Raw genomic sequence first — 12,285 nt, forward strand, 5'->3', positions numbered from 1 at the left:
CTTAATTTTTTACAGAAATGCAATCTAAAGTAACTAACTGACCATCACGCCGCTTCCGCAGGGATAGGCAGAGAGAATAGAACACCACACCACGCTACTCTTGTCTTTGTACACATTCTTCTTTACGCATCCCCTCACACATCCTCCTCCCAACCCTTATCCGCACCCCAAAGGTGCATAGGGCACTGCATTATATAGAAGCAGTGTTATCTTGATCGTTAAATACACGAAGGAAAGGTGATCAGCCTTTCGCTTCAGGTACCAGTCCAGGGTCATATTAAATATATATTTGACTGAAAAATCAATAATATTTATTGCGACCCTCTTGGGAATCAAACCCGGGACCTCCAGCATGGTAGCCTAGAGCGCTAACCGCTACACTATGGAGGCGGACCTCATACATACCCGCCGATTATTCGGATTCCTGAATTGACCACTTTCAATTATTTTAAATACTTGATCATGCCAAGTTTTGCCCGGTCGTCCTCTGCTCATGTTCCCAACAAGATTCGCCTCATAAATTTCTTTTACAGTCCTTTCTTCACTCGTTCGTTTAGATCTTTTATAACTAACTAACTAACCATCACGCCGCTTCAGGCAGAGAGTATAGAACGCCACACCACTCTGTCTTTGCAAACATTCTTCGCCTCTTCCACGTTCATGCATCTCCTCATACATACCCGCCGATTACTACGACTCCCAACCTGACCACTTTCAACTATTTGGCATACCTGATCGTGCCATGTTTTTCTTGGTCTTTCTCGGCTCCTTTTCCCCATTACATTCGCCTCATAAATTTGTTTTACCGTTCTTTCCTCACTCATTCGTTCCACATGTCCAAACCATCTCAACGCACCTTTCTTAATTTTATTGATAATGGTTATCTCCGCTTTGCATTCCTTCCTTATTTCACTATTCGAACATCTATCATGCATCGTTTTGTCGCACATTCTTCTGAGAGATTGCATTTCGACTGCACTCAGTCTACTTTCATCCTTCTTTTGCCAACTCCATGTTTTACTTCCATACATTAGAGTTGGAACCAGGACTCCGTTGCGCACTGCCAGTTTAGCTTCCGCTGATAGGTTTTTATTTGCCATAACTGATATTATTAGAGGGTATTTCTTTTTCATCGACAATTTTAATGACTTCCTTTAATCTGACTCTATCGAATGCTTTAGTAAGACCTGCAAAGCAGAGGTAAGCTGTCTTATTGAACTCTCTTGCTTTTTTAACTATTTGTCTAACAACAAATATGTTGATATTATTTATGTCCGAGTTCACTCGGTTTCTCACCGTCACATATTTAGCATATTCTTCTGGTGACGGTGAGCTTCTGTATTTCAGATGGTTTTTCTTCGGCGAGTTCCTTGACTTCATCAGTACACCATTTTATCAATAATGATTATCTCAGCCCTGCATTCTTTCCTTCTTTCACCATTCGAACATCTATCATACATATTTTTGCCTCACATACAAATAATGTAAATAAAAATAAAAATAATAGCACAACCTGGCTGAACGGTGGAATACGCGTGAATAGCCAATAAATAAAAAAAAGACATTCATAACAACAGCAATGGGGGCGCGAGATAGAGACAGGCATGAATTAGAAAGAGATAGAAAGGCATTCGCCGGAGCTAGCGATTGAGTTTGGCTTAGTCCCCAGAACCAAAGATCAAAGACGAATATCTATTTACTTATATTTCTTCTTTTTTTATGGCTGTTCACGCTTCTAGCCAATGCGAGTTATTTTTTATTTATATATTATTATTTTACACTTTTTACAGTTTAAAAAAAGATAATTGTTTGAGTTTTTATTATTTACAAAAAAAAACTTCAATTTCATACTATTTCTGTGAGCCTAAGCGGCTCATTATTAGAAAGTGGTATCAAATTGTGGTAAAGTGGGTTCGAACCGAAAAACTTTGATTAAAAAATCCGAGACACTAACCACGGGACCACAACCCGATACGATTTGAATTGAAATCGTTTGTTTTCCTGTAATTGGGGTTAGTTTCATTATTAAGTTGGTTTGTTTAGTGAGTTATTTAATATATTTCATACACATTTACAAATGATTTTCAATTAATTTTGTTTGTTAGGGGAGGTCGATGAGATTGAGATGTTAGTAGAAAATGGAATTGGATTGAGAAGACAATACTTGACATATAAATTTATCTTAAAATTTTCGACTAAAAAATATAATATTCTGATTTAAAAAAATGATAGTTAATAATTCCGAGGGGGCGTCAGAGGCCTGCACTTGCAGGGCATTAATTGGAGACCTAGATCTTATTTCATTGGGCACCCGTTTAACTCTTAAACGCTACCATGGGTACTGGAGTACCCCACAGGATTTTAAAAACCCAGTATTTAAAAAAATATCGTATCCACACTTGCGCCATTCAAGCTAATCTCTAATTATTAGTTACTGCGACGAACTGTCCATCGAAGTGTCGCGCAGGTACAGACGTGTGGGCGGGTGTTCCGGGGTACTCTAGAACCCCACGGTAGTAGTTGTCAAAGTTTTTTCAAATTCGAAGGCGGCTGAACTTTGTTATTTATTGGTAAGTTTTATTAAATATTATTCTTGAAATAAATATTTAACTCTTTTATTAGGTATATTATGTTTTTATTATCACTTAAAATCGTGTTTTTATTATTCTTTTTACATATGTTTATAAGTTTGTTATTTTCCATGACAAGTAATCTACGTTTTTGTTAGTCATTTGTCTCATAGATCAAATCGACGTCTTAGAACTGATGGTGAAAAAGCAGTGTTTTTAGAAGATTTGGATAATGAGGAGATGAATACTAGAGGTGCTTCAGATGATGAACTGGATGACCTCATTCAAGATTTTAGCTTTTAGAAGAGCCTGGTGTTAATTCTCAAAATCACTACTCCACTCTTGTTGCTTGCAAATACGCTGATAGTGGCGATGAAGATGACATTCGTGGTATCGTATCAATGAAGAAAATAAAGTACTACTGCCAGAAATTATAGCATTTTATAATAAAATAAAATGTGGGTAGATGTTTTTGACCAGATGAGTAAAAAGTATTCTACGTCTAGAAAAAACGAGAAGATAGCCTTTGTGTATTTTCTATACCCTCTTAAATACAGTAGGAGTAAACTCCTGGATTTTTTATACTATGTCAAGAAGTCCAGACAAGAAACTCATTCCGAAAAGACGTCTATTTTTTAAGGAAATGGCAAAATCTCTTATAACACCGTATATGCAAGAAAAATTACAATGGCCATGTTTGCCCCGGGATATAAGGAAATCTATACATGGTATTTTAAAAAATGAAATGGACATTGCTGAACCAGTCCCTCGAGATACCAAACCTGATCGCTGCTGCTTCTGTCCGCATATAAAAGATAGGAAATCGAGGACCGCGTGCTCCTCTTGTCGTCGTCATATTTGTGCACCCATCAAATAAAAATATGCAATCTTTGCAAACAAAAATTTTAAAAATTATTTCAATTTGTTTTATTTGTAGGCCTAAGTAATAGTACATTTGAGTAAATACAAGAAATTAATTGATAAATTTATAGTTTTATTTCTAACTCATAAATATCTACGGGGTACTCAGGTACCCCACGGTAGTATTCATGCCTATAAAGTTGAGGGTAGTGTTCTAGAGTTAATGACTGCTTCCTTTCAGACCTCTCCAGCATTAGCATTCCATTTTCCACTAACATCTCAACCTTATTAACCTCCCAAACTTGTTTGCAATAATTTTTATTTCTGCTAATAATTTGGATGCAACTGGCTATCCAGAAGCTTTCAGATTCATTGTCGTTGCATAACCTAGTTGTGAAAGTAGAGTGGAGTTCCCTAGATTTTCAATTCTGCGGCGATTGCATCTTTCAGAACTATCTTCAAAAGCTGTTCCGCACGACCGCGCTTTTGTTGTTTTCGAGTCATCTTGCCCCTATGTGCGGCGCGGCGAATTGCATTTGAATTCAAATCGTATCGGGTTGTGGTCCCGTGGTTAGTGTCTCGGATTTTTTAATCAAAGTTTTTCGGTTCGAACCCACTTTACCACAATTTGATACCACTTTCTAATAATGAGCCGCTTAGGCTCACAGAAATAGTATGAAATTGAAGTTTTTTTTTGTAAATAATAAAAACTCAAACAATTATCTTTTTTTAAACTGTAAAAAGTGTAAAATAATAATATATAAATAAAAAATAACTCGCATTGGCTAGAAGCGTGAACAGCCATAAAAAAAGAAGAAATATAAGTAAATAGATATTCGTCTTTGATCTTTGGTTCTGGGGACTAAGCCAAACTCAATCGCTAGCTCCGGCGAATGCCTTTCTATCTCTTTCTAATTCATGCCTGTCTCTATCTCGCGCCCCCATTGCTGTTGTTATGAATGTCTTTTTTTTATTTATTGGCTATTCACGCGTATTCCACCGTTCAGCCAGGTTGTGCTATTATTTTTATTTTTATTTACATTATTTGTATGTGAGGCAAAAATATGTATGATAGATGTTCGAATGGTGAAAGAAGGAAAGAATGCAGGGCTGAGATAATCATTATTGATAAAATGGTGTACTGATGAAGTCAAGGAACTCGCCGAAGAAAAACCATCTGAAATACAGAAGCTCACCGTCACCAGAAGAATATGCTAAATATGTGACGGTGAGAAACCGAGTGAACTCGGACATAAATAATATCAACATATTTGTTGTTAGACAAATAGTTAAAAAAGCAAGAGAGTTCAATAAGACAGCTTACCTCTGCTTTGCAGGTCTTACTAAAGCATTCGATAGAGTCAGATTAAAGGAAGTCATTAAAATTGTCGATGAAAAAGAAATACCCTCTAATAATATCAGTTATGGCAAATAAAAACCTATCAGCGGAAGCTAAACTGGCAGTGCGCAACGGAGTCCTGGTTCCAACTCTAATGTATGGAAGTAAAACATGGAGTTGGCAAAAGAAGGATGAAAGTAGACTGAGTGCAGTCGAAATGCAATCTCTCAGAAGAATGTGCGACAAAACGATGCATGATAGATGTTCGAATAGTGAAATAAGGAAGGAATGCAAAGCGGAGATAACCATTATCAATAAAATTAAGAAAGGTGCGTTGAGATGGTTTGGACATGTGGAACGAATGAGTGAGGAAAGAACGGTAAAACAAATTTATGAGGCGAATGTAATGGGGAAAAGGAGCCGAGAAAGACCAAGAAAAACATGGCACGATCAGGTATGCCAAATAGTTGAAAGTGGTCAGGTTGGGAGTCGTAGTAATCGGCGGGTATGTATGAGGAGATGCATGAACGTGGAAGAGGCGAAGAATGTTTGCAAAGACAGAGTGGTGTGGCGTTCTATACTCTCTGCCTGAAGCGGCGTGATGGTTAGTTAGTTAGTTATAAAAGATCTAAACGAACGAGTGAAGAAAGGACTGTAAAAGAAATTTATGAGGCGAATCTTGTTGGGAACATGAGCAGAGGACGACCGGGCAAAACTTGGCATGATCAAGTATTTAAAATAATTGAAAGTGGTCAATTCAGGAATCCGAATAATCGGCGGGTATGTATGAGGTCCGCCTCCATAGTGTAGCGGTTAGCGCTCTAGGCTACCATGCTGGAGGTCCCGGGTTTGATTCCCAAGAGGGTCGCAATAAATATTATTGATTTTTCAGTCAAATATATATTTAATATGACCCTGGACTGGTACCTGAAGCGAAAGGCTGATCACCTTTCCTTCGTGTATTTAACGATCAAGATAACACTGCTTCTATATAATGCAGTGCCCTATGCACCTTTGGGGTGCGGATAAGGGTTGGGAGGAGGATGTGTGAGGGGATGCGTAAAGAAGAATGTGTACAAAGACAAGAGTAGCGTGGTGTGGTGTTCTATTCTCTCTGCCTATCCCTGCGGAAGCGGCGTGATGGTCAGTTAGTTACTTTAGATTGCATTTCTGTAAAAAATTAAGGTCAATGTTGTAAGATCACAGAGAGCGGGATAGGATGATACTTTTCAAGGATCTCGGTCATTAATGAACAAAATAAAAACATATTTAAGAGCATAATATGTTTATTTTCAGGGGGGAGAGTATACATATATTAGTCACGATGAATAACTCCCAAGAAAATTGTGCAATAACACACGTTTCATGGTTATATCATCTATCTGCCTATACATATCTGCAAACACTAAAACAGTAATTACTGGCTACACATCCAAATAAAACAATGCCGAATCGTCCTCTGTAGTTTATATATTCTGATCCAGCGCTAGGAAATGAAACTGTCCAAAGCGCCAACACAATGGGGGAAATGGAACCCTTCTGCCGCGACAAGTCATTTGCCAATAGTTGTACGAGTCTGAAAAGGTAACAAAGTTACAGAATTAGTTTATATGTTTGAAAAATAATTGCGAGCATTACGACCCACTGAGCGATCTCCGATTATGAGGATATCAGACACCGGTATACACTGAGATGGTCTTATAAGGTATACAGTGGCAGGCTTCCCGGAGGGGCTGATATGAAGAGTTCCAACCTCATCATAAAACTGCTCGTGGAGCACAGATGGGGGCTGAAAATTTGTCAGCATCAAGAGTCCAGTCCGGTATTGCGATTGCAAGCTTCGGCGGGCTGGTCTTCTTACATCATATATCGAATATTATTTATTAATTATCATCCATACCTATTTCTTTGTGAACAAAACATGGCCAAGCATTGCACCCACTAGTAAATTGACATTTGTAACTGTATAAGTAAAACTGGAAAACCATTTCAAAATCTATACGCCACGTGCTGTAGTTATTTTTGAATGACATCTTTTGTGTTTGTTGAATCTTATTTTATATGCATATATTGCAATAAACAACATTATATGACAATAAATGTACTTGTAATTATGTTTGGCTTCTTTCTTACGAGTCCATGCTCGGATGATATGGCGCGATTAGTGTAACTCTTTATGAAAGGTGGGCTTCAAATAACATTTAATCGTTCACCTCTTGAGCGCTGGACACGCAGGGTATTTTCTTTAAAGGATATTTAAACTCGGCTTCTGCCATCCCGACAATGTTCCGAAATTTCCCAGGTGGCTCTGCCGACAGCTCAGAGTCGGTTGTCCGTACTTTACCTAAAATATAACATAAAAACGATAATAAAAACAGACTCGCTGTCAACGGACTGTCAGAATGACATTTCACACAAAGAAGATTGCACAGTTTTTCAGGCATGAAAAACAACAACAAAAACAGTTGATTACCTGCAATGCTGTTGATGGGGTCATTCGGGAGGTTATAGAATACATATTTCTTCTAATTAGCGCTTATTTGAGCAGCAGTCGAGACAAATTTCTTGCGTAATTTGTTTGACAGCTGTTTAGCAAACGGCGGAATGAGAGGAAACGCCTTACCAATAATGAAGTACTCACATTTCCAATACATAATAGTTATTTTCAACACGAGATCACCCGGCGTGTCATTTATCGTTTACAATGAATTATATAAATTAGTTTGTGCAATGAATTCATGACGGTCGCCCGGCCAGACTCGAACGAAGCTTATATACAAATATCATATACTAATGATGGCGCTGTAGGTATTCGATTTCGCGTCACATCGCCAGGTTGGCAGTGAAATCTTTCGTCTTTCCAAAATTCGTACTTGAACGTTACAAAACCAGAGAAAATGTAACAAAATCTACTATTTTCCTCGTCGTGAGTGACCAGCATGAAATTCATACTTTCTAGGTAGGTACCTAGTTACAAATCGTCTCCAAGTGACAGTTTAGAGATTCTGGCTAAATCTGTGGCAATTGGTCTTTGATCTGTGGTTTTAAAAGTCAAATTTCGTCTGCGGTTGCGGTTGTAGTGGTTGTAGTTTTGCAGTTCTGACAGGTTCTGGATTCATTTGATTCATCGGATTGTATTATTTGACGATCGAAGATACGTATATATAATATTTCTTGTTTTTATTTCGATGTAAATCTGAAGTCGACATCGACATCTGAAAAATCTGATAGTTATTATGGAATGCAATAATGATTCTACGATAATGGATGAAACAAATACTGCCGAGATGGAAGACTTATCCGTCAAATCTATATTATCGAACGACTCTTCGATGTCCAGTATCAGATACTTGGACGCGTTAAATCTTAACAAGAGTTGCGATATTAAATTAAAAGAGTTGGAGAAAAAATTGACAGAGCGACTGGCTGCTTGTAGAAATAAAATTCAAAAAGTTCAATCTATGATTTCGTACTCCGAACGCAATCCGCCCCGAGCACGAAGCAGACCAAACTTTAGCTATTATCAATGTGGAGTGCCATTTTTTAAAGATCAGAATTATTTTCCATCGCCACCGAATGCGGATACAAAAATAATGAAAAATCAAAACATCACAAATTCTTTTCAAAGTACCGCAAAAAATTCTTGGAAGCCTTCTGAAAAGAAAGAAATGCTTTCGGAGATCACGAAACAAGCTAGAAATAAAAAAAGAAGCGAGATTTCCTTAGAAATAAAGAAAATCAATACTGAAATTTTAAATGCGAACGAAGTGAACAAAGGAAGTGACAACTTTCCACATACACTCGATCGTTGCGAAAGACTCGCGGATTGTACCGAGACATTGCGAAATATTGATAACAAATCGTTACGGGAGTTAGTTTTACCTTTGGATCAAAATGAAGAATTCGATTGGGAACTGCTGCAACTGAACCCTGCCATCGCGCACAGCGCCCGAGAGTGTCGCACCATGTGGCGCGTTTTCCTTCATCCCGAAATCAACAAGGGGCCGTGGGGACGGCGCGAGGAGCGGCATCTGGCGTTGCTGGCGCGGAAGCTGCGCGCGCAGAACTGGGAGCAGGTGGCGGCGCAGCTGGCGGCGGCGATGGCGAGCGCGGAGGGCGCGGGCTGCACGCGCCGCTCCGCCTACCAGTGCTTCCTGTTCTACCGCCTGCGCTTGATGCGCGCCGCGCGCCTGGTCTCGCCCTGGAAGCCGGAGGAAGACGCCTACCTGCGCCAGGTGGTGGAGCACTGCCGCATCGGCGACTTCGTCCCTTGGACCAAGGTGGCCTACTACGTGGAGAACCGGACCAAGGAGCAGATCTACAACCGCTGGGTGTACCGCCTGTCTGCCCGAACTCGCGGCCGCTTCACCGCGGAAGAAGACAACGTGCTGATGGCTGTCGTGCGAGAGTGCGGACGGGACTTTAGACGAATTGCGGAATTACTACCCGGTCGAACCCCCCTGCAAGTCCGACACCGCTTCTTGTCTCTGGAGAGTTACAAGAACAAAACCCATTTACAGTGGACGTTTGCCGAAGATAGACTCCTTTTAAACCTTATTTCCCAAGCTAGATATAGTGCGGATAATATTGAATTTTCTGCCATCGCTAAACACTTCACTGATAAATCGGCAAATTTAGTGAGATTACGCTTTCGAACACTAGAGAACTGGTTATTAAAGCACCCCGGTAGAGGACTTTCCAGGGCACCACGTAGAAAAATGGTTATAAACAAAGTCTGGGATAATTCTCTAAGCGTATCGGAAGCCTTAGAAAAATTAAGAAACAATCCGAATAGCCAAAAAAATCAAATAAACGTACAGAATAATAAAAACACAAATACTACACCACGTTACCTTTATACACAATTCGTTGATTATTTTAAAAATAATACTGCAAATATGTTAGATTCATCAAGCGTGAAGTTGAGTCCGGTAGAAGTTGACATATCGGAATTAAAAACTATTCTACTCGTTTTGGGTGCAAAACTTGACAAAAACTTGATTAATACGTCATTTCATCATGATTCACCTTTGAAAACAATAGCTCACAATCTGCTTAATAATGATGGTGAAATCAATGTTCCTTCCAAATTTAAAACTGTTAAAACTTATTCGAGAAAACAAAAAAGTGATGTTACACTGGCATCAGTTCCTCAGCAAGGTACTGGGAGAAGCGTCTGGAAAGATAGTAACAATTTTTTGTCCGATGAAAACTTTTATGTGCTTCCGCCAAATCTTAATTCTGTCTTAGCTTTTAAAACTATAATGTTACAAAAACATAGCTTAGGTGACAATTTCCAGACAGAATATGCAAATTACCAGACTATCACTAAATATGAAACAAATTTCTCTATGTGGAGAAAAAGATTTGAAATTCTATTCGCTTGGTCTGCCAATCTCTCGAATATTCCTACACTTATTAAAACAAATATCTTTGATGAAAATACAAACAACAAAATTTCATGCAGTGAAAATTTTGTAGAAAATGGTAGCATTAAAAAGCTGAATGACTTATTAAAAGTTGATAAACCATCAACGCTTTTCAAAGGAGGGCCCAAAAAGAAAAAACACATTAAAAAAAAATCCAAACAAAGCGATAGTTCAGAATTTATCAAAAATAAAATAACTACCACAAATAAAAAAAAATATATCACACTAAAAAAAGAAAAATTTCCAATGGCTCATAATGAAACTATTTCCCCAATTGTGAATGATGATCATCAAATACGTAGAAGTAAGCGCATCAGAACATAATTTCAGATTTGCATTTCAAGTAACATTATTATATTTAAAAATCTAGAAATCCAAAAAAACCTTAACTCTAATAATAATTTCTTAAATAATATGTTGTTTCAAAATTCTTCACCTTTGCTTTCCATTTTTCCTTTTTTTCAAACTCCGCCCCTTGACTAACCCCCTCCCCCTAACTTTCCCTTTTACTTATTTATAGAACTATTTTATATTTTAGTTATTATTCAGACCTAATGATGGATGTTTAGCTTCCGAAACTAGTAGTTTTTAATAAAACTCGAGTGGTATAAAAACAAGTGTTTCCTCAATCATTATAAGAAATATGTATGTTTTTTTAAGAAGATATAACAAAAATGAGAATAAAACATATTTATTAGATAAGAGTTAGGATATACAAAAAATAATAATAAAAAAATATACAAAACATAATAAATTTTAGTGAGACGTGTGATTTTGTTTGTCATAACTCTAATTGCATCAATGTTGATAACGATTGATGTTGTTGCTATATGCTAACAGTTTTCCAAATGCTCTTCTGTGATTCTTGTTTTCATTTGAGATTTAATATGTTCCATTCAACTAAAAAGCTTTTCACACGTGTAAGTGTTTCCAAATAGGGAAATCATTTCATTAATTGATTCGGCAGTCACTTTGTGGTAAAATCTATCCATTTTTAACTAATGTTTTAGGAATGCATCGAAACACGTGTCACAGTAGATTTTAAGAAATAGTGGTATTTACTTTGTAAAACATTAATTAAAAAAGGGAAATCATTGATAGAGCGTGTTTGTAAAATGCAGGATATTTCTGCTTATTAAACTTTACCAAACCAACCTGATTGAATTTCTACTTTAACTGTGCATCACAAACATTTCACAATGTTCCATTTGTAAAATATCCGGCAATAAATTCACGTCTACGGAGAATGGCGTTGCAAATGCAGCAAAAGGTATTTTTGCTGCATTTGTAACGCCATTTAATTTTTAGAGAATGCTATCCTTGTATTGGAAGTCACGACAGAAACACTTTCAATAGTGCTATTCCTCTTCCTGGAGCCAAATTGAGAATTGGGGAGGGTTTTCGGAACCCTCCACCAATATATGGAGATACCGATCTAGAATTGGGTTTTAGGATTGGGATGGTTGATTGGATTTTCCAGGAGGGTGATATTACTGGATCCAAAGAATAGATAGGATATATGAAAGGGAAAGATCACTGTTAGGTCTGATGAAACTATACAGTATACCGTCAATACCTGGGAATGAATCACTCAGGCGGCTGAGGAGAGACTTCAGTCCAACCAGTGTTTCTCTCTAAAATTGTGTGAGTAAGAGGTCTCATTCTAATTATTCGGAGTCAATGGGGCTAGTCTGTTGGAACACTTACACCCGATCAGATGTCTCAGGTCACATAATCGGCAGATCATACTCCAAACCTCCAAAAGAGATACAGTGGAACCTCTCATAACGAGTTTAATTCGTTCCAGGATCTTACTCGTTACGCGAAACATTTTTTCCATACAAATCAATGTACAATACGATAATGCATTCTAGGCCGAAAGAAAATTCTTTTTTTTTTTATTGATTTTTTTTAACGTTTATTCAAATAAAATTACTTATAAATTGTTAAGGAGTGAAAAAACTTAGAAAATAATTTAGACTTGAAAAAAAACGTAAAAAAAATATAAATTTATGACCTTTTTACTAGAAAACTGTTTTAAGACATTTGTTTTTGCCGACATGTGTCACGGTATTATCATTGAATA

The 12,285-nt window shown here is 37.6% G+C and overlaps 1 protein-coding gene across 1 annotated transcript; it reads left to right on the plus strand.

The window, feature by feature from the left end:
• The first annotated feature begins 7,710 nt into the window (after positions 1-7,710).
• LOC148302647 (uncharacterized) lies at positions 7,711-10,612 on the plus strand. The gene has a single exon (XM_088271295.1). The coding sequence runs from the start codon at positions 8,007-8,009 to the stop codon at positions 10,521-10,523; it is 2,517 nt and encodes an 838-aa protein (XP_088127421.1). The 5' UTR covers positions 7,711-8,006; the 3' UTR covers positions 10,524-10,612.
• The last annotated feature ends 1,673 nt before the right edge of the window (positions 10,613-12,285 follow it).

The sequence above is a fragment of the Brachycentrus maculatus genome, unplaced genomic scaffold (assembly GCF_059751285.1).
Source record: "Brachycentrus maculatus isolate JH-2025_06_01 unplaced genomic scaffold, ASM5975128v1 h1tg000424l, whole genome shotgun sequence".
NCBI lineage: Eukaryota > Metazoa > Arthropoda > Insecta > Trichoptera > Brachycentridae > Brachycentrus > Brachycentrus maculatus.